This window comes from Leptosomus discolor, chromosome 23 (genome assembly GCF_034619465.1).
Source record: "Leptosomus discolor isolate bLepDis1 chromosome 23, bLepDis1.hap2, whole genome shotgun sequence".
Taxonomy (NCBI): Eukaryota; Metazoa; Chordata; class Aves; order Leptosomiformes; family Leptosomidae; genus Leptosomus; species Leptosomus discolor.
Genome location: NC_141413.1, coordinates 8,466,501 through 8,489,256, shown reverse-complemented (window position 1 = coordinate 8,489,256; position 22,756 = coordinate 8,466,501). Strand labels below are relative to the sequence as shown.

At 45.5% G+C, this 22,756-nt stretch overlaps 1 protein-coding gene across 5 annotated transcripts in view; it reads left to right on the top strand.

The window, feature by feature from the left end:
- Window positions 1–7,302: 7,302 nt before the first annotated feature.
- NSD3 (nuclear receptor binding SET domain protein 3) overlaps window positions 7,303–22,756 on the top strand; it is a 33,096-nt gene continuing 17,642 nt past the window's right edge. For all 5 annotated transcript variants that reach the window (XM_009952821.2, XM_009952820.2, XM_009952818.2 and 2 more), the window contains exons 1-9: window positions 7,303–8,015; window positions 11,428–11,496; window positions 11,943–12,102; window positions 12,549–12,703; window positions 13,531–14,034; window positions 14,850–14,976; window positions 18,925–19,025; window positions 21,439–21,484; window positions 22,081–22,211. In XM_009952821.2, coding sequence (XP_009951123.2) covers window positions 7,332–8,015; window positions 11,428–11,496; window positions 11,943–12,102; window positions 12,549–12,703; window positions 13,531–14,034; window positions 14,850–14,976; window positions 18,925–19,025; window positions 21,439–21,484; window positions 22,081–22,211 — 1,977 coding nt within the window. In that variant the 5' untranslated portion in view covers window positions 7,303–7,331. The remainder of the gene's footprint in view (window positions 8,016–11,427; window positions 11,497–11,942; window positions 12,103–12,548; window positions 12,704–13,530; window positions 14,035–14,849; window positions 14,977–18,924; window positions 19,026–21,438; window positions 21,485–22,080; window positions 22,212–22,756) is intronic.

Sequence of the window (22,756 nt, the reverse complement as noted above, 5' to 3'; positions counted from 1 at the left end):
TACTCTAAGCTCATTTTCAAGATAACCCCCCCCCCTTCTTTTTTTTTTTTTTCAGTTTTTAATGTATAGCATTGCCTTGGCTGCTGTCCCGAGTTTCTTTCCATATCACCATGGGAAACTTGTTAAAAGGGGCCTTATCAAAACCATGTTACAGACATGACTCTTTCTCCTGGCATTTGAAGAACCGAAACAAGCCACCTTTTAAAAGGTGTACAGGGGAGCAGTCAACCTTGCCCCGTGCTTTAAAGTTTGTCAGGAGGCCTCTGATTCACCGTCCGTGTCTGCCGGAAGAGACTGCTCAGTCCAGCTGAAGTCAGTAGAAATCCACAGGCTGCAGTTTTTCTGCTAATGAATCTACGTGCTGTTGAAAAACTTGGCATTGTCCTAATGTACGTAAATAAAACTTGCCATGCATGATTTCTTAAGGACATCCAGAACAAAGCGGGGCAAAGCAGACTGCAGATACTGAATGCAGGAATCAATAAGAATAATTATTTTATTTCTTTCTGCAGTTCTTGTAATGTGAACACCCCAGGATGCTGTTACAGCTGGTAAAGGTGGCCCTACGGGTGATTTTTGGCATGACTGTAGAAAAACCGTGGGTACGTTCAGCTCCAGTGAGGAGCCCGGTGCAGGCCTGCGTGCTGAGCTGCAGCGAAAGCCGGGCTGTGCCTTTCACGTGGTTCCAGCGGGGCAGCCTGGAGGCTTTGAGAGGAGGAATGGAAACATGACAGAAGTTGATTGCGTCACTTAAAAACCCAACCAACCTAGCCGGCCCCAGCCAGAGCTGTCTGTCTGTAAAGCACGCACCGCCGTGACCCTCTCGTGAGAGCAGTCGCTGTGTGGATTAGAGGTTTGAGATGACCAGTACCGGTGTGGGTTAGGTGGGGTGGGGGTGTACCTGGAGCGGAGCGGTGCAGAAAGTGGCAGTGAGTGTGCGTGTGGTGGCGCAGGTAACGGAGGGGCGGTAGGATGGGAACAGACCTTTGAACCCCTGACTTGGGTCTCTGTGGACAGGAGCTGGGTTGTCATTTGTGCATAAAGGTGGCCTGGAACTTCTGCTTCCATGGCTGTGGATAGAAAGTCCAGCTCAGGGGGATGAGGCAGCGACACCGTTCACTGGATGCGTAAGACTGACTCAAAGTGTTGCTTTTTCAACTGGGTCAGTGGGCCAGGAGGGCAGCTCCTGTTCTCACAGCAGATCCTTGCCACCTCTGGGAAGCGCCTTGCCTCGAACAAGCGCTAGCCCAGCTGCTGTAGGCAGAGCTGCCCACGTCGTTGTCAGCAGAAGGGTAAAATTAATTCAGAAGGGTTTTGTGGAAACCTGGTTTGAAAGGCGTGCGTGGTGCCCCTTCTGTCAGCAGGTGTGTCACCTCGCCGCTGCGGCCATCGCCAGCCCCAGGTTTGCCGGCGGCTGGGCTGGCCCCAGCAGCGCTCGCCGGCCGGTAGGGGTGGGCAGAAGGTGCACAGACCCCCGGGGTCTCGGTCCTTCGGGGGATGCGCTGTCCTTTCTCCCGGGCTTCTGGCTGCCTCTGGCTGGGCCTGGCCAGTGTCTCCGGGTTCTGTGGCCAGCAGGCTCTGGGGGCAGTCCTGCCTCCGCCTGCTGGGGAGCTTTTACCCTGGGCTGCTGCTCGGTGACGAGCAGTGGTGGCTGCTGCTGACGCTTGGGAAGTCTCTCTTACGTATTGCGTAGTTAGTGTCTTCTCTCGCTTTTTGAGTTCTTCCTGGTTGAGCAGTAACGCGGTGGATAGATGCATGTTTGTGTATTTTATAGCAAAGTCCTACAGTGTTGCTGTATTTTCTGCAAACCTACAAAACTCCCTCTTTGGGAGGAAGAAAAGCTTTCATCTAATGGGATCAACATCGTTCAGAATTGTTTGATAATCTGAGAGGTCAGCTCTTACTTGGTCTACTGCAGCATGAGAGCAATATTGGAGAACTTCCTAAGTATCTTGTTTTCTGAGAGTGAAGTTGCAAAATACTCGTCCTAAAAATGGCTTTGGATAAGTGCAATTGCTGATGGAAAATGTGAACCTGGAGGATTCCTAATCTCTTTGAAACTTTCCTGTGACTGGGCACTTGCTGTTGAAGGTGTAACTGGTTTTTCTTGAGTTATGCTCAGTCAAGCTAAGCAGCTTGGGATAGGAAGTGAAACAAACCTAGTGTTGATGTCAGAAAGAGCCGCGTAAGGGCTCTGCTGGGGTGACCTACCTTCTCTTGTACTGCTTATATTTTTTATTTCGTTTACTTTTTCCTCTGATACTTTGAATTGTGACTTTCCCATGGGCAGCATAAAAATACTTGCTCAGACAGTGTCCGTGTATAGTCTCTGTAAACACTCCTGTTTTCCTGCTCGTCCAGAAGACCCTGCGGCTGTGGGAAGGGACACGTACGGAATGCTGGCTACCAAGTTTGTGAGAACAAACTCTTTTTTTCTGTCAGTAGTTTTGAAGGTGTCATTGATTTCAAGTTGTTTCCCAGCTGCTATAAAGTATCTGTTTCCTATAAACCTTGAAATAATGAAATTGCTTCTTTATCTGTTGGTTGAGTTCCAGTATCATGTCAGTGTGGTATCTGTGGTGGGTCGTATTTGGAAGCTAAACTACAGTTTGCAGGAGGCTGATACTGTAATTTAATGGAGTGACTGCTGTTGTAGTGAAAAGAATTTATTCTGAAATACTTCTCTGCAAGATCAACATGTGTCACTGCGAATCACATTCACTTGTGGTTTTAGGTAGGAACGGTTGGTCTGATCTCTGAGCCTGTTGTTGGTATTTCTGCGACAACGGGGTGTTTGCATTAGAGCTTGGGGGTGACTTTTACAAAGTCATCCTTCCTTGGGTTGAAATGTTGAGATTCCTGTACATTCAGGATTCATCTTCTTGCTTTGTTATTAAGGTCGCTCCAGGGGCTCTCCTTTGGCTGTCACACGGCCCCGGTGCCGCTGCCCTGGGTAGCGACTGAGGAATGAACAACCCGATGCAGAGTGGGGGAAAGGAGGAAGGGTGGGAAGGTCTGGGTGTGTTAACCGTGATGACAGCGGGGACTCGGAAGGAGGAAGCTCTCGATGATGTCAGCTCTGTGGGAGGAGAACAACCTCTTGTGTTTCAGGACTGTTGAGAGCAGCAGCCCAGTGGAGCAATAGCCCTCGCTTCTGCAGCCTGCGCAGGGAGGTGATGCAGCAGGCGTGCGAGGGGTCCCGGAGGGACTGGAGGCTGGCACCGAGGTCTGCTTTACGCCGGTGGGCTCCAGAAAGGAATTATTTAAAAAAAAAAATAAAATCAAACCCGATTTTGCTTTTGCTGGTAGCTCCTAAACACAATGTAAGTGGAGTGTTTTGAAGCTGATTAACCCGCAGCTTTCGTTGTGTAACAAAGCGGAGCGCGCTGGTGACCCGCCCTCTGCAATTAGTGCCCGCGGAAGCGAGCGCGTTGGCAGCGTCAGGAGCTCTCGGAGCTGGGGCTGGCGGCTGTGAAGAGCGGTGCAGCGTGGGCAGACTTTGACCTGGAGGAGATAAGAGCGACCAGACGCTGTCGTGCAGCTTTTGAATTCTGTTCATGCTGCGTCTGGGCCTCATTAACCCACTCTGGTGGGATAGTTGTGCCGAGGCATCAGCAGAGAACTTCTGCATCCGAACACCGGCGAAGCTGCCGTGCCTTGTTGCAGCCCTTCTGAGAGAAATGAGCTGTCCTGGCAAGAGCAGCTGTGGCTGCGTGTGGGGAAGGGCTGCTGCTGGCTGCGTTCATCGAGCATTGCGTCTCGCTGTAGACCCAGACGGACCAGACCGTGGCGAGAAGCCTGTAGTGTTGTCGTGGCTTAGTGCTCTCGCCTTGTGACAGGGAGTCCTTCCTCTTGGGAGCAGGGCTGAGGCTCAGAAGCAGTCTGGTCACTCAGCAGTCTGTGGATCATCAACTTTTGAATCATGTTTATAGGTGGAATTGGAATGGGCGAGTGTGAATGGCGTGATCGAGTACACTGTGGTCGCCCAGATGGGTGCTCGTAACATCCCAGAGAATAAGCAAACCTTGATGTCCCAGTGAAATGCTGCACAAAATAGTTGTTCATATCCCAACTTTTTGAAGTGTGGAAGCTCTGTTAAGGAAAGGCTGAAAGCTGCCAGTGTGATAGAGAAAGGTCTGTTCTTACCTCAAAGAGGTGGGATAGGGTAGTGCTTTCTAGGGCAGAAACCTTTTGCCTTGGCTGTTGTACGATTCAATGCTTCTCAAACTGCAGTGTTGGGCTGTGGATGGTGTGAACAGCGTTCTGGGGTTCTGTGTGCAGCCTCACCTGATGCTGTGGCTCAGTTTCAGAGAAGACTTTTAGGGAAGATTTAAGTGAATTCCACATACCAGCCTGGCAGCCGACCAGAATTTCTGTAACGTTGTCCACGGCAATGTGCCATTGCACTGCTGCTGGGGGAATGAACTGGGTGAGCAAATTGTGTAACCCGTAGGTCACAGCAGGAGGAGAGAGGGTTTTTTTTCTCCCTGATGCAACAGTTGAGGCACCAGTGCTCAGTCTGTGTGACTAAGGATGGTTCTACAGAGGCACAGTTTCAAGGCAGCCTCCTGAATGTAAATGCCCATTGCTGAGGTGAAAACGAGGGTTTGTGGGGGCCCTAAATCTGCCGGTGTTGGCTGGGTGAGGAGGAGTTGTTCTGGTAGCCACGGTGAGGTGGTTTTCCTCTTGCAGCATGAGATACTTGCTTGTTAGAGGAGCTGTCCTGTCTGGTGAAATCAGTAGTCTGCCTTGGTAGCTGACGTTGGAAGTACGGCCAAAGAACCTGCAGCTGGGGAAAAAAGGTCTTTTAAATGAGTTACCGCCTTTCTCTTCCCTCTCATGAGAGAAACGAAAAGCATCAGAATTATTTACCGCATCAGATTAGCATCTTCCAGCAGGACTCAGAACTTATACCTTTTCCGCCCTTATTGAGACTTACCAGCAGGAGAAGATAAAGCATAATTGCTCAGATACCACATGATGTTAGAGAAGTTATTCTCAAAGCACAGAATGCTGAATAGTGTTTGTTTTACAGAGTTTCACTTTCTGCAAGTTCGTTTTTGCTTTTTGTAGTTGTAGTCTGGCCACACCAGAGTTTGGGTCCTGGCGTCATATGCTTAACAGGTCCCTTATTTAACACACTGGTGCTTAGTTCTGCTAAGCTAAAGGGATGGTGTTACTTTCAGAGTATTTGGGTAAAAGAAAGGGATTTAATTACTATTAAAAGAGAGCGGCAACAATAAAAAAACTGGGAAGTCGAGATTAATTGTAAAAATTCTTACACTCTTTCTGCTTTGACTCTGTCCATCCAGCAATGGATGTGCCCAGGTGACTGAAGTGCTGTTGCAGCTTCTCAAGAAAAGTTTGGGGTTTTTTAAGTATTCAGAAGGAAAAAAAAAAATAAATTGAACCTGCTTTTAGTAACACATAAAAGCAAACTAGGGTGCGATTTCTTACTAGTGTGAGAAATCTGGTGTTTGCTCTTCAGTTTGGCAGAGGCAAAGTAACAATTAATTGGTAAGTAGTACAAACAGTCCCGCTTCCTCTTCCTGGAATGGGTGGTGGTTTTGTGTTTTTGACCTTCATGCGCAGTCCTGCGGGCTCCACGTGCCGTCCCTCGCAGGCGCTCTCCCCTCGACAGTGGCATTTTTGTCTTGGTTTTGTGGCCGATGTGCAGAGAGCTGCTGGAGAGAAGGGACGGTTTTACAGCCCTGAGATTTAAAAGTTACTGCAATTAGTGAATTTTGCTGCATAGCGTCGTGCTATTAAGTTGTTTCCCTAAGTCACTTAATTGCAGTGACAAATGTGCCCCTACTCGATTGCACAGGGCAGTAGAGATGAAAAGAAACGTCAATATAATCTGAGTATGAAGTCCACAGAACATCCAGCAAAATTCTGGTCAAGTTCTTGCTTGTTAGGGTTACAACTTCGATTTGTTTTCACGGTCTCGGAGGAGGGAAGTGTTCTTAGCGTTTTGAAAACTATTAGATAAGGTGTTGGGATGCGTTGGGTTGGGAGGGTGCGGGGTTCTGTGCAGATTCTCGCGATGAGAAGTGTCTGTGGGGTGTGTTAATGTCATTCCAAACCCTGACCGAAAGGGCACAATAACCCTCCGTTCTGCCTGCGCAGACACAGAATAAATAATCGCGAGCTGTGTTGACTTTGGAAGGGCTAAATTGACCTTGCGTGGAAGCAAAGTTGTATTTCTTACCTGCAGTTTAGGTCACTGTACGTTTCTTCTTGTTGAACGTGGAGATTGCTTGGGTGAATGCAGAAGCCGTCTCTGAGCCAAGCGTTGAGCTTTGGAAATCGAACTGTGATTTAGTCTGATTTTTTTGGTGTTTTACTATGCAGTGGAAAATTGAAAGTGTGTGTGACAGCTTTCTCAGCTGTAATTAGTTCTGTGAATAACCTCAGGTTTTGGAGATCTTTTGCTGCTGAGGTTACTTTCCCTCAGAACCGTGTAGTGTTTAAGCCCTAAGTGTTTCATATTAAAATAAGGCGGGGGGGAGGTGAGGAGAGAGCAGCCCTCCTCCCCTAGCTGCTGAGAGCCAACGGGTGCAAACCCTGCTCTGCTTTTCTGCTGAGGGGAGAGGTTGGGAAGCCCCGTCTGAGGCTGTCGTACAGTATGAACTGGTTTTCCCGGCAGCTGAGGTGGAATGACCTACTGGCTTTAATTGTGCCATTGTTCAGAAAAGCCCATGGCTCAGGTCTCCTGCTGGCCTGAGGGCTGCTCGTCCGCCTGAGTTTTGGCAAGGAGGTGGGGAGGAAGGGAAGAGGTTTTTCTCTTGCTTGAGTGGCCTTTCTGTGGATTTTATGGCTTGTTCAGTTTGCAGTGGCTATGGTGCAGGAGAACTCGGTATCTTCTGTATGCTTGAGGGTCAAAGCCTGCTGTCTGGCTGCTTTGTGTTCGAATAATGCTTCCTAGCGCCAAACTGGGAGGGCTATAGAGAGCGATTGGAGTTTCAGCACCGTTGTTCTGACTGTGAAACGCTTGGGCTCGTACTTTTTAAGCACCTGTAGGTGCTTGTAACATTTCTTTGAGTGTCTTGGAAAAGAAGAAAGTGGTCGTGTGAAAAAGCTGTTCTACAGAGATCTGTAAATAGCCCTTTTTAAAGATTCAGTAATACCAGTCATCTCTAAATCCCTAAGAGGGTTGCTGCTGAATGGAGAGCGGGAAATTGGTCTTTAGGTTGCGCTTTTTTTTTTTATCCTCAGCAATTTAATTTGCTTAATTATTATCTTTTGATTTACACTGACTTCTTATTTCCCTTCCCCTGCCTGTAGGCCCTATGAGAAAAAGGGAAAGCTAAGGATGCTGGAGCAGAACAATGGATTTCTCTTTCTCTTTCATGCAAGGGATCATGGGAAACACAATTCAGCAACCACCTCAACTCATTGACTCAGCCAACATCCGCCAAGAGGATGCCTTTGATGCCAGCAGTGACATTGCTGAAGATGGTGGACAAACGCCATACGAAACTGCGCTGCAGCAAGGCTTCCAGTACCCCACGCCCACGACGGAGGACCTGCCGCCCCTCACGAATGGCTACCCCCCGGCAATCAACATGTACGAACCTCAAGCCAAATACCAGACGTACAGTCAGTATCCCAATGGTTCGGCCAACGGGTTTGGCACAGTCAGAAACTTTAGTTCCCCGGAGTATTACCAAATGGAGAACTCCAACGCAAGGCCTCACGAAGTTCTGGAAAAACCTTCCCCTCCACAGCCGCCACCTCCACCACCACCTTCCGCGTCACAGACGGTGATTCCAAAGAAGACTGGTTCACCAGAGATCAAATTAAAAATAACCAAAACTATCCAGAACGGCAGGGAATTGTTTGAGTCCTCTCTGTGTGGGGACCTTTTAAATGAAGTACAAGCGAGTGAGTATGCTAAGGCGAAACATGAAGGGAGAAAAGAGAAAAGGAAAAAAAGTAGCAAGCATGACTCTTCCCGATCGGAAGAGCGCAAGTCTCACAAAATTCCCAAATTAGAACCAGAGGAGCAAAATGTAAGTGGAATCATAGCTTCAGCCATCTCTATGCCTGATATTGTTGGTGGAGCATGCGTCTTCGGCGGTGTTTTCCCTTACTGTTAGTTGTAGACGTAAAGTCACGAGGCTTTATTTGCTTGTCAGATACTCAATGTCATGTTGGTAGAAATTGTATTTCTGATTTTCAGTTCCTAAAATGGCCTCTCGAAATAATGCTTGGTTATTCAGTGGAAAGTCAGATTACTTGGAGAATTCAGCGCTGCAGCTTTTAATTATTTTTTGAAAGATGTTCTAAATATTGTGATGATCTACGAAACCCAAGAGCTATGTAGAAGCCAGTAGAAAGGAGTCTTGTAAAGCAGCAGGCAAATCAGAAGTACCAGCTGACTCAGCAGACTTTGGGAAAATTCACTGTTGCTGTTTATTACTGTTTCTGTCAAGTTTTGCAGTACGGTTGTACGTATACAGGGCGGGGTATAAGTGGGGTTTTGACTTAGATTCCACGCAGCAGTGGCAGAAATTACTTGCTACTCTCAGCCGTTCTTTTTTTCTCCAGTTTTATCAGCCACTTTGTTGCTTCTGTTTCCTTTTCTCTTGCTTATTCCTGCCAACTCTGTGATGCTGGTTTCTGTGTTGCCCAGTTGGAGGCGAACGGGCAGCAGAGAGGGGTGGAGAGTGTCAGGAATGGGGAAGCTGCTGTGTCAGGCCGGGACAGAAATTGCTCAGCTCGGGCTGAGCTGGGCTGCTCCAGTGTATAGCTGAGGTTCTTGTGCATTCCTGGGAATCCCCTTGCTGCTTTTGGTGGGTTTGGGAGAAGATCCTGTCCTGCAGGGATCAGGGCTCTGATCCAGTATAGCAGGTGCACGTGCTTGATGTTGTTGTTCTCATTGTTCTTATTTTAAGGGAAGACATGCTGATTTCACATACACAGCCCTTACCAGGAATATTTACAAGTTTTAGAACTGTTCTGTCTCCCTTCTGGGAAGCGGACCTCTTCCAGAGATCGGGTTGGTGATGTACCAAGATCTTGAGCTTCGGCTGTATTTGATTACCGTAGTTGATGCTAATGAAGCTCAGTAAGATCTTAATAGACGTTGTAATCCAGACTCGAAGCGGACTATCCAATTAAAGAGATGAGCCATCCGTGACCGCAGTTGGACATCGTTTCCTTGGGCTCGGAAATGCTGTTTGAAGCCCCTTGCAAGGGGCTGTAGCAGCTGACGTGTCCGGCTGGCGCCTGGTGCCAGGAGGCAGCTGTGAGGGGAGGGCCATGCCCTGAGTGGCGTCTCCCTCACGCTTGCCTTGTCCCCACGTGGAGAGGTAGAAAGAGGGGCCTGTTCTCATGGTCGCTCTCTGCTGCTTGGGTGTTGTTTGTCCGCCTGGCCTGTGTTTGCTGCTGTAATCATACATTGATTCCCCAAGTTTCACTTAAACCCCAGTGAGTTTGGTTCTTTCAGAGCTCAGCTGAAGACACGGTCTTTTATCCAGGCTTTCTGGCCTCTTCTCCAGCCTGCCGTCACTCCCGCATCAGGCCTTACCGTTTTGTCCTCCCTCTTACCAGGGACTCCAGTTCTGCTCTTGACGCTTCAGCTGTGCCTGTCCCTCTGTTTGGCTGGTGTTACTTGGCTATCATGAGAACATAATCTTCATAATTTTCTGTCTTTCCAGCGTGCTGTCTTTCCCAGATTGAACTAAAACCTTGCCTCTCAGATTCCAAGTTCGTAGTCATGTGTGTCATCCAGAATTCACCAGAAGACTTTTGTCCTCCTTGTAGCTTGCATTTTCCTTTCAAAAGGTGTTGTTGCAGTAAAACCTTTCATGTTATCCACCCTTGTTTCAGACAGCAGATTGCTCTGACGTGAAAAGGATTCTGTGCTAGGGGTTTTCGGTATGAATTACCCAGTGCAGTCTTGGTTTCATCCTCCCACCGTGTGGCTTTCCACTACACAATTTCATCTTCATGTACGTTTGTTATGTACGCTTTCGGCATCTTTAGTATTAATGGTATGAGACTTGTAACAGGATGATCTTAACAGGAACAAACAAAACTTCTGGTACAGCTCCAGTTGTTTCACACTCCTGCTCAGCGTGGCTGTTTGCAAGTGGGGTGATCTGCAGTTGTTTCCTCATTCGGACACTGTGATCTCTGTGGAAACCCACTGGCTGTGGAAGCATGTTCGTACTTGAAAGGCTGATTTGAAATGAGTGTTATGAAAACGATGTTGAACTTTAAGCTCTGAATACTTGGTTTAAGAACAAGCCTCACTGCTCGTTAGTGGTGTTCTGCGAGGAGCTGGACGCTTGCAGTCTGTGTGAGCAGCTTGGCTCTCCGGGCAGAGGTGAAGTTTCCCCTGACTCGCTGTAGCAAAAGACAGGCAGGAATCTTTGCTGTGCTCTCTGCTGTACCAGGGAGGAATGATTTCTGCCCAGCAAACACTGATGTGGTCGATCTTAAATGACCGTTTTGTACAGGCCGCTCTAAACGAGACACTGACCTTGATTGTCCTCGATGACGTTTACACGTGTGTTTCCCAGTTTCTCAGAGCTGAAGCATGCAGTATTGACTAACGTGGAGTCTTGGTTTTAAATGGACTGGGTATAACTTGGATTAACAGCATTATTAGTTTTCTTGCTGCATGTGTCTGACTCCTCTTTTGCTGCTCTTTGTCTCCTTTGACTGCTGACTTCTCTGCTGTAGTAAAAGCAAATGTCTGGTCTCTGTCCCGTTAGATAGTTCACGGCCCACCTCTTATCTTCTCAGCTGCTGTGTCATCGCATTCCCTATCACGGCCACTGCACCGGCAGCGTTGGCTTCTGTTCGGTGGTGATCCCTCTTCTGCCAAAACCTCTTCCTGTCCCACTCTGCCAGGATGGACTGCGTGCCTGCCTCAGCCTGGCTTAGAAATGCACCGTAGGCTTGATGGTGTTGACTTTTGATGCTCCAAAGATGTTTATCAACTATGTGCAGTTTAATGTCGACTTTAGTTTTCATATTGTGTATTTAATCTGATTTTTGTAATGTAGTTTTTGCAAATACAGTGAGACTCATCATGTGCTATGGATATCCTTCCTATGTTCTTCTCTGTTTCTTTGAAGTTGTACATTAATTCAGGTGGAAAGTCATTTGGGTTTACTGTCCCTGAGTGTATGTTCCTCTGTCACCTGTTACAGGAGAACACTGTTGTATGTAGGTGTGATGGTAATGTAAATAGTGTAGGGAAAAAAGGTATTTTTTTGATTGTGGTGCTCCTATGTTTTCAGTTGGGCATAAGGAGTTGTCATTCTCATATTTTCTGGGTTTGAGGTTGCCTTTCTCTCTGTGAATTACTTTTTCTGCCTGGTTTCAGTATTAGCTTTTTTGTTTTACTGTCCCCTTACCTTGTTTGTGTTTGTTTTTCCTTTTTTCTCTTCGTTGTTACCCATTTCCTAGAGACCAAATGAGAGGCTTAGCATGCTATCAGAAAGACCAAGAGAAGACACAGTGTTGGAGGAAACCCCGGTTAGTACATACACTAATTAACACTTTTTAAACTTCTAGCGTGTTGCTATTTTCGGGCTAATTATTACATGGATTCTTTGATTTGTCAGATAAATCACTTGGCACTTCTTTGAAACTCTTTATTAATCATTACTGCATCAAAACATCTCTCATTGTACTGACTTACTGCTTTGTTTTATCCCAAAGCCAACATTCTTAACTTATGAAAGAGAAGCTTTTGGGGAGGCGGTTGCTGTTGGTGTCTTGGTTTTGTCAGTGACTATCTGTTGTAAATCCCAGCTGTTTGTAACTCCCTTCTGTCATGTTTCTAAGAGACATTTCTCTTGTGTTAGATTATCAAACCTCAGGGATGCCCGAGAGAAAGAGAACTTCCCTGTGGATAGTGTGTGCACCTCTGAGTGCACTAAATTGTCTTCTGTGGCTTGAAGCTTGCATTTTCTTTGTAGGTCCAGCAGTTCTTGCCTTCTCTTCCGACCCAAGTCACCCATGACATCAAGTTTCAGGTTGGCGATCTGGTTTGGTCCAAGGTGGGAACATACCCGTGGTGGCCTTGCATGGTTTCATGTGATCCACAGCTTGATGTTCATACCAAAATTAATACAAGAGGTAAGGGAGGAAGGTCTTTGCCAGAGTGTATCAGGTGTCTGTAGTTGTTCCTTTCTTAAAAATAGCTTGCCTTTGAACTCCATTTGCGGGATGAACTCTGCTTGTGTGGGTGCTGAACAGGCCTATTCCTGAAAGCTGTGGAACTGGTACCTATTAAATTCCCTCCGCAGATGAGCCTGTGCAAACGAGGCCCGTGCACAGATGCTCTCACTCTTCTCAAGTCAATGAGTTTATGAGAAGATGCTGATAGGTGTGAGAATGTTCAGTGTGGGCGAGGTGTGCTCACCTTCCCACCTTAAACTGTTCTCAACCTCGGCCCGTCTTAGTTCTAAACTCTAGCGAGGTGCTCCCGCCTGCAGGAGCTGAGTGATGTGGAGGAGGAAAACGCAAGCTAAACCCGCCAAGCGATGTTGATAAAACTGCTGACTAGAATTTTTCGTTTTCAGGTGCCCGTGAATACCATGTTCAGTTTTTTAGCAACCAGCCAGAGAGGGCGTGGGTGCACGAGAAGCGGGTTCGGGAGTACAAAGGACACAAACAGTACGAGCAGTTACTGGCCGAGGCTGCTAAGCAAGCCAGCAACCACTCTGAGAAACAGAAGGTACGATGAACAGTGATTGTGTGGTGGGTTCTCTCCAGTGCCTGTGTAAGTGAAACTCTGCTGGGGCAGTTCTCGGGCTCGGGAGTACTTTACCCTGTGAAGTGTCGTTTGTGTTTCGCTGGCAGAAGCGTTTTTCGTGAAGATAAAAATATTTCCATGCTCTTACGACTTCTGTGTGAAAAGGCCAATAGCTGAACCTACTCGGTCGGCTCCTCATGGTCACCCCAGGCATTGGAGATAAGTTTACATCTGTGTTGGAGTGTTAAATAAAACCAGTGCCTGTGTGCTCACTATTAACCTGTTCTTTGGAAAAATACGGTTTTTAAAGGACACTCTTCCAGCCCTTCCTACTAGTGGATGTGTTCTTTTCCATTGTTTTACTGGAAAGGAAGTGTTAGCTGCAGGAATTACTTCCTGTGTAGATGGACTGCTTCAGTCAATGTTTGTACTAATCACAGCATTGATGTGGAAGGAAAAGAATGTTTATAGAAAAATGAGGAGGTTTTTAAAAGTAGATAAATCAGGATTAATTCTGTGTCTCGTAACACAGTTTCGGGCTTCAATACTGCCTGTTCTTGTCTTCAGTGAAGTTGTAGCTCAGGGCAGATGCTTTTGGCTGTGATGGTTGCATGATCCAGCTCAAGTGTCTGCTTGTACTCTTAGCAGGGGATTCACTGTCCACCTTTCAAAAAATACCCTGTAAATGGAAAACAAACTTACATAAAAGTCTTCTGCCTGAGAGATTTCAAGAACCTCAGGATTGCCTTTTAAGTGCTACGTGTGGCAAAATCTTCAGTGTAATTAGCTGCTTGTCTTTGTTCCTTAAGATTCGCAAACCAAGGCCACAAAGGGAGCGTGCTCAGTGGGATATCGGTATTGCCCATGCTGAGAAAGCGTTGAAAATGACTCGGGAAGAAAGGATAGAACAATACACCTTCATTTATATAGACAAAGAGCCAGAGGAGGTTTTGTCAAAGGCCAAAAAGACTGCTGCTTCGAAATCGGAGACCAAGAAGAACCGACGACCGAAGCCGGCGTTGAACACCCAGCCCGAACATGCCAACGCGGCAGCAGCGTCGCCCTCAAATGCTGAGGTGCGAAGGCAAAGCCAACGGAAGCAGTCAAGTGTGGAAGAGGAGGAGCCACCTCCTGTGAAAATCGCGTGGAAGACAGCTGCGGCTAGAAAATCCCTACCAGCTTCAATAACCATGCACAACCTGGATCTTCAGAAGTGTAACATGTCTCCAGTTGTTAAAATTGAACAGGTTTTTGCCCTTCAGAACGCTGCTGGGGACGGAAAACTCATCGACCAGTTTGTTTATTCCACTAAGGTACGTACTTTGTGTAGCGACTCCTCTTTGGTCCGTAAATCATCCCAGGTCTGTCTTACTGTGGAGCTTGGACTTGTGTCCACGAAGCTTTCACCGTGCGTGTTCCTTTCGTTGGGGAGGTTAAATCTAACCGAGGACCGAGGTGACAACAGTCTTTCAGTGCCCTGGACTCTTCATTTCGCTGCGCCCAGAAGTCTCTGGCAGTCACCGTTGTGACTGGCGGTGGAGGAGCTCCCTGCAGATGGTCACGTTTTGGCGCGTAACACATTCAGAATAATAAAGCTGTTTAATTCCAGCTTCCTAGTTGAAATAATCCAGAAATCCTCTGTAAATCGTAAAATCCATGGATTTGTGGGAAACAGATCAGATGACAAAACTTAATAACGTACTGAAGTGTAATAACTGCATTTTGTGTAACAGACCTTTAAAATGAGTTCTGCCTCCTAGCTTCCTTCAGGTGCACAGCAGCTTCTCACAGTCAGTGTAAGGAAAAGGTTTAGGAATATTTCTCTGCCTCCTTCTTCTGCCTCTCTACCTGGAGGGTATTTCTTTCATCCTAAGCAGTATAGAGAAGGTACTGTTTAGAAAAGTCACTGGAATGTTTTTGTTTTTTTTTTTTTCCTTGCGTGTAAGGGGAGATTGAGAGGGATGGAGAGTTCTGCAGGGGAGCAGCCCAGCACTAGATATAATCACGTGTATGTGTTGCCCTGAGGAGCGTTGAATGTTTCTGTTCTGAGATGTAGGAGTAGATCAGCATGCCTGTTAGCAGGAACGCGTATACAAACAGGTTAAGACAATCTTTTCTTGTTTTTAAGGGAGTTGGTAACAAAACAGAAATAAGCGTCAAAGGACAAGAGAAACTTAATTCTTCATCAAATCAGAGAAATGAAAAAGCAGCGGTGCAAAATGTGTCCTCTCCGGAAACAACTTCTGGGTCAACAGGTAGGCAAAATTGCGGAATCCTGGTCTGAACTTTGGCAATCTAGCATTTAAATTCAAGTATCAAAACTGACATTTCCTCATTAGTTAAAAATTATTATTAACACCTTTCTGCTTACATGGTAGTTGTAACAAGCGTGGCTGATAGAACACATGATGAGCCCAGATGCTTGAGAAACGCAGGATGTCTTTGCGACGGGGTTAGCTGGTTTGGCCTCTGAAGTGTTAGTGCCTGCAGCTTCCAGTATCTAAGCCAACCCGTTAGAAGGAGGGATGCCTTGTGGAGAGCAGATGGCCAGTTGTTTTAGAAGGCAACGCAGGGATGTGTGTTAGTAGAGTATTGTGGTGGCTTTTGGCACCAAACGTGAAATACAACAGATGGGATCAAAGGAGGGGCATCTGGAAGTGGCCTGTTCAGTAAGGAACGGCTCCGAATCGGGATGGGTGCTTCCCTGGACTTTGTGGTTGAGTTCCTGCATGACCTTTGTAAACAATAGTGATTTTTTTTTTTTCAAACTGGTTCAACTAACTGCATCAGTAAAATGAGGTAATGCTTGCCTTCTGAGGGCGTTTGGGGGGCCCCATCGTAAAACACAAAGTTTTGAAGCGTCGTGGCTGAGGGAGAAGAACCACTGAAGCAAATAATGGAGCTTGAGACTGAAAAGGGAAAGCCTGGAACAAGCGATTTGAAGTTTAATTTGTAGTACAGCAGTGGAGAAAAAAGAGAAGGATCAATGGGCTGAGTGCTTTCTAGACTTGGAACAGAAAAACACCTTTTTTGTGTGTTTTGATTTTTGAGAAATAGCTAATGGGAATTCTTCCAAAGGGACTGAGCGTTTCTCCACCAGCAGAAATTTGTCTGCACTATGTCCTCTTGTCATCCTCGAGAGGAGACACATACCCTTGGTGAAAGGATGGAGGTTCCTGAAGAGAGACAGTTTTGAGTCATCCTAAACCAAGAGCTTTCCAGGTTCCTCCAGTCCTTACAGTGACTTCTGGTTTTCAGCCACGCATTTTGTACAGCCCATGTAAAATCCCCATTAACTGCTGCATGTTTGTGACTGTGCTTGTGGCCATATCCTTGGTGTAGTCTCAAACATGCTTAGTTTTATATTGGCTATGTAAAAGTAAATTTTAGGTTGCACCTTGATTTTTCTCTCACAGTAGAATGTAAAAATGCTCGTGTTGTGGAAGCACTAAAAGATGGAAGACTTATTACAGGCTAAAAAAATCCCAAGCCCTCTTTTCTTGAGGGGGGGGAAAAATATCTCATAACGTTGCCAAGTGTCGCTTCTGCTTTAACTATCTGTCTCTTTGGTTATTTCTCCCTTTCCAAACATAAAATAAATGAGATTCCAAGTGAATGCTCAGTGGGCATCACACGTGAGATCACTGTCCTCTGCAAACACGCTGCGGTTTCTGAACTTGAGCAGTTTTTGGGTCGGCTTCTTTCTGTGTGCACCCTGTTTGGGGACCTCACGATACAGGCTGAGTACTCCGGATACTCTGGCGCGAGTGGGGTTTCCTCTGCTCTGCTCGACAGTGGTTCTTCTTTCCAGTTTTAGTTGCTGTAGCTGCTTCAGTTTTTTCAAACGGTTGCTACTTGAATTGCCTTGCAGCAGGAGAGGTGATGGCTGTTTTGTTTCTCTCACCTGGGAGCTAAAGGCTTCGCCTTCACAGTGGCTCTTCAGACGTAGGGGGGTGAGAATTCTGAGCCTCTCTTTTTTCATTTTCTTAGGTTTTTTGGATACGTAAAACTCCACCTGATAACACCCTATAGAGTGCATGAGCTTTACTTCAGCATACACTCCAAACAGTCACTTTCAAAGCCATTTCCAAAGTCCAGACAGTTATTGGTCCCCTCTCATGGAACATAACTGCGAAGTCCTTTTTTCAAATTTAAGGTCACCGGAACTTCAGAATACCTTTACGGTAAAGTATTTTCCAGAATGACTCTGGGAGTCCTTACTAATAACCTGCAGTTAGATAAAGAGAATTCCATAATGCCGGGAAAGTAATTCTGTGACTCGAAATCTGGTAATAAGAGAACAGCTATGAGAGTTCATAGTGCCTCTGGTCTCCACATACAGCTGAAACAGGATTAACCTGACCTGGCCTGGCCAGTAGTGAGGTAGATTGCTGGTCCGAAACCTGTCCTGAAACTCTGGATCAAAATATGCCTGAAGATGGGATAGGAGCATTGTGGAGGTGATGCACTGGATCCTTGGAGAGTGGGAAGAGGAAAAAGTGCCCGTTGCGTTGATCGATGCTGCTTTCAGGCGCTGTTAGATGCCCTGGTTCTGGGGTCTCCTCCTCTGGTGCGGGGCTCGCGTCTTATTTCCTTTACCGCCGCGGGGCAGCACAGGGAGAAAATACGATATCGATCAAATGAACCGTTTGGTCGCGCTCGCTCAGCGGTGCTTCAAGCTGCCTCAGAGGGTTTTGGCCGAACACAGAGGTGCCAAGAGATGGCCCCTGGCTTTAGTGTCGAGATCACTGTAGTTGTGTCTCTCGAAGGATGCAGCTCCTTGGAACAGAAAGTCAGACGTGTGTTAACATGAAGGATGTTGAGCTGAGCTATTAATTTTTGAATTATTAATTACTCATTGCTATTGCTAATTAGTTAATATGCTGTAAAACTATTTCCCCAGAAGAAAAACCATTAGGTTTTTTCCCCTCAGAAATACAGTTACTGTAAAACAACTTTTTCAACTGGGAAGTTTAGTTAGTGAGATGCTCCAGAGCCATGAAACCCTGGTAAAAATGCTCATCTGGTTAATCAAGATGAATTTTCTTTTTTTTTTTTTTTTCTGGAGTCCTTTTGAAAGGCTTTCTTTCAGGCTCTGGTTAAAGCCTGCCTGTCCCTCTAGGTGTGTTGTCTCCTGACAAGAAGATGCAGGTTCACAACAGTGTATCTGTCTGGCACAGCCCCCTAGTTCCTGGTCCCAAGAGTTTGCATTTTTGCTTGGAAGAAGACAAAATATTTTACATTTGCGTCTTCTTTAGGTGAAGCACCCAAAACTGAAAAACTGAGAATAATGATTCACAACAGATAATTGTAACTCTTCAAATTCCACTTTTCTGTCAGTACAGCTCTCGGTGTGTGCTTTATTCCAGAGTTGCACGTGGTGTTAAGTGTGGTGTGCATGCTCCGCAACGTGCCCTGTTCGGAGGTGCTGTAGCATAGAAAGGTCTTCTGATTTTGCCAGCCTTGGCTGTCAAAAAAACCGGTAGCTCCTCCTTCATCTCTAGAAGTGTCATAATCACCTTCATTAACCTCAGTTTGGTTTAAATTTTCCAAGACTTGTTTTCCACTTCCATTCATTGTAAGAACACATCCTGATCACCGCTTCTGTTTGTGCTCAGTTTTTCTTCACCTCTTGAAATCGTTAGTCGAGCGTGGAGGTTTCGTACCAAGGGCACGTGCTGCAGTGTGGTTCCTGCCTTGCGACTTTGTGTTAGCCACTGCTGATAAAGGCCATCCGTCCCCCTGCAGAGGGGGACAGAGCCGGTGTTTTGAGTGAAAACTTGGAGGCTGTGTTTTGTGTCTGAGGTTTCTAGCTTGTTTTAGTGCAAGAAGTTGATTGTGGATACCTTCCCATAAACACCAAAGATGGACTGCTTGGTTAAGAAATTAACCAAAGTGAAGACTCTGCTTGAGAGGTGTGTTGTGACAGTCATGTTTGCCCTAAACTGGATTCCGGCTTTTTGTTCCGCTCTGTTACTGGTGTCTTTTTTTCTGAAGTTGATCTCTGTCTATGGAATCAGAACGTGTTGTCTGCAACCACAGCACCAGTTGGCAAATAGCTTGGAACTGAATTTAAAAATAAAACATTCAAAAGAGGAAAAAGACTTGGTTTCGTTACTTTATCTGTTGATTCGGTGTTGAACATCTTGCTGTGCCTCAGAAATACAAGGAATCATGTAATGGAAACCTTTTTCCTCCTTCAGGTTCTGTAGAAAAGAAGCAACAGCGAAGATCGATTCGAACCCGCTCAGAGTCTGAGAAATCCACCGAAGTTGTGCCAAAGAAGAAGATCAAAAAGGAGCAGGTTGGCTTCCTCCATGTAGAGAGTTAAAATATATTGTATTCATAAATGTTGTGGCTTATATTGGTGCCTTTTTATTTTTCTCCATTTTTCCCCATCGGGTTTCGTTTTGGACTATCCTTCATGAAATCCCCTTGTCAATACCATTGCTGTGACTCTGCTACTGGCATCTTCACAGTATCAGTCAGGCTATGGAAAATGGGAACTCAATGATGCAAGACTCCTAATGAACCTGCCATGTTTACCTTGAGATTTCTGTTATGAGCAAAATGATTTTGTTTCAGTAATTTCTCTTTGATGGAATTGCCACCAGGTTCCTTCCTTTTGCTCTTGATTTAGCTGCTGGTTTGTATTGAGGTTTTGTTTTTCAAATGAAGTTAGACTGATTAATCTGACCACTTTTGAAAATGGACTTTAAGAATGATTAACTTAAAGAGGAATAGTCACACTTTCATGTTGGCAGACATCAGCAAAACAGATCTTCTGGGACACACGTTTTTTTCCTTAAGTAGATCTGACATGTACAGGGCATTCCTTTAATCTGGATGTCAGACAGACAAATGTTGTTGCTTTAAAAAAAACTATAAAACATTCTGCGTGGAAATGAGTAGGAAAGTTCAGTGGATGGACATTAATATTAAAAACTGAATACACTTTTTTAACAAGTTTGTCAAAGTTGTTGGTTCTTTTCCTTACATGGGCGTTTTCCCTCCTCAAGGGCCTCTGCTCGAAACCTGAGAATTTTAGATAAAGTGTTTCATAGTTTAGCTTTTACCAGTGAGAATTTTTTAAAAGGGATGGTCAGGCTAAAGATTTATACGGGAAGGGGAAAATTGTTTTTATCTCTTTTATTTTAATTTATTCTTTGCCCTCTACACTTTGTTTTGCACTTCATTCACTTCAGAGATTGGAAGTGGACCCAGTTGCGCTTTTTTTTGTATTTTTCTTTCGATGCCATAGCATTTACATCTGTGTTCAGCAGAAGAATGCTGCAACCCTAGAAAGTTTCTTGCTGAAACTTTAAAGCAACTCAAATGTTGAGCGTAAGATACCTGATGTGGTCCCTTAAGCCTCTTGTCATGAGGTGTCGCAGCCTCCCTGTTTTCAAATGAGTTATTTTATGTTTGTAAGTGTTCCTTAATTTAACAAAGGTGTAAGAACCAACAATATGAACTTCATGGATCCCAGTTAGCTTTGCTTGCTTATATTACCTGGCTAACTAAGACTATGAACGTTAAAGTGCTTTTCTCAGGAAAAGTGTACGACTAAAAGTGGAACACAGATGCACTGTAATGCGCATAACTTTGAATGTATTAAGTTATATTAAAAAAAAAATCTTACTAACTTCTTACAATTATGCAACAATATTTGTTACCCAAAGTCAAGTTTTCTTGCAACTGATTCCCCAATTAGTCTGCAACAACTTGGTATAAAATTATAACTGGAACGAGTACAATTAATGGGAAAAACAAAATGTTAATGCTACTGTTACAGTGACTAGTGGAGAAATAAAAGTGATTGTTTAGATTTTATATTTGTATTACGAAATGTATCCTATAAAAATCCTTCTATTGTATGTTTTTACCTATTGTACAACAAAATAAAATATTTTTTAAAAAAATTATAGAATAATCCTTAAATATTTACTAAATGTGTTTCTACCTGCATATGTAACCGCATTGTAAAGAAATAACTTGTAATTCTTAACCTTAAAACCAGGCTTTTAGGCAACAGCTTTCTTCTGTAATTATATAAAGTCGCAAATTCTCCCGTGTGACGTGGACATTGGCAGCCCAGGTTCGAAGCTTGCCTTCTGCCGTAGGGTCGAGCACTGGAAGCTTTTGCAAGGCTGCGCACGTGTCCGCTGCAGGGCGTGCGGCCGTGGAGTCTCCAGCTGTATAGAGCCCTGCAGCGCTGCGGGCGGAGCCCGGCTCGCCGTCGCCGGGCGCTTGCAGCGCTCTATACAGAGAGGAAGGTGCTCCCGGAGCCCCCGGGCGCCCGCTCGGTGGGAGCGCCTTCAGCGGCGGTGCACGGCGTGTCCCACTGACCCGAGTGCCCTGCCTGCTGGGGGGAGCTGGTGCCGACACCGGTGCGGGGTGTTAGAGGCGTCGGGGTGGCCGCCAGGACGAACCCCGCTCCCGCTGCTGGACACGGATAAAGCTTTCCTGTCATCTTCGTGCCCAGAGGGAGCGATTGGAAAGGACCTTGCTAGCGGTCGTGTGGCTGCCTTCTCTCCGGGCCTGCAGCTAGGCAGCTAGGATTAAATCCAGCGGGACAAGAAGGCTCACACTGAGGAGGGGATGACAGACTGCATCTGAGTTCAGAGATGCTAATCGCTTAAACTTGAATGTTTTCTTTGTAATTCTAGGGAGAAAAATTCCTCTGGTTTTAACTGTGGATTTTCCTATTCAAACAGGTTGAAATGGTTCCCCTGACAGCAGTGAAGACAGGATTGCAGAAAGGTGAGTTACGTACAAAGATAAACTTTATTAAATTTGCTGGCTCGTCACGCTTTGGCACCGGGTTCCGTTCTGTGTGAACTGCAGAGGTCTTGGTGCTTTCTGGTGATGAACGTGGTAGATGCTGATCTTAATTTCTTTTGTGAGGGTTTTCTGGGTTTTTTTTGTTGTTTGTGCATTGCTCGTTGGAAGGGTAGTGTTTGGTAATGTGCTAGAAGAGCGTAAGTCCTTCAGGGCATTTCTTAAAAAACAAAAACCCACAAGACAAAACGAGATTAAGTCTCCGCTTAGCCGTATTTTAAAGATGAATGATGAAGAGTTAATCCCCTAAGGGTTTATCCTCTCTTATAGACAGTTTGGTGGTTTCCTCCACTGTGTCAGCATGTTCAGAAGGTTGTTGAAAGGTCTTCCTAGGATGGTTTTCACTTTAATTAGCTTTTCAGGGAGAATCAAACTAGTATCGGAATTGCAAACTGAAAGTGAAGTCTAGCAAATAAAGTACAGTTTCAGGCTCCCTCTCACCTTTCTTTCTCCTTTATTGATTTTAAGCAAGAAGTTGAGAACATATATTAAAACTAATTTCAGTATGTTATATTAAGGTGCCAGCGAGATTTCAGATTCCTGTAAACCTTTAAAGAAAAGGAGTCGTGCCTCAACTGATGTAGAACTGACTAGCTCAGCTTACAGAGACACGTCGGACTCTGATTCGAGAGGACTCAATGATTTACAGGTAAAGGCATATTGTTTCTCCCAGGGACTTGTTCGTTGCATCTGCCAGCACAAGAAGCTTTTCAGTTGCATATTGCTAAATATGTGGACACTGCATTTTCTACAGATTTAGTGTCTTTTATTGACTAAAAAAACAAGGCCTAGTCTTTTTCTTTCTAATCCCCTCCACTGTATTATAAAAAAGGTACGGTCTTTCCTTTACAAATTTTCCTGCTTCTTTGTCTGGCAAAACATCGGTTCTGCTCTTTGGGAGGCTGCTGGATTCTTTGGGACTGGGGGATGCTGCTGTATCTCAGTGTAAAACTGAGGGGTGTGTGGGAAAAGCAGGATAGATATCCTCATGGGGTTTTGCTTGCACAGGTAGAAGATCTGCCAAGAAGGCAGCACTTCTTGTATCAGTCTGAAGTTCAGCAGCTTTCAAGGAGCTTTGTGTCTCTTGACCTACTGAATGAGCTTTTAATCAGTGGTGACATAAATATTTTTTCACGATGGGGTTGTCCTTTGGAAGTGTTTTGTTTGAGTGCCTTGGATTTCTCCTCTTTGTAG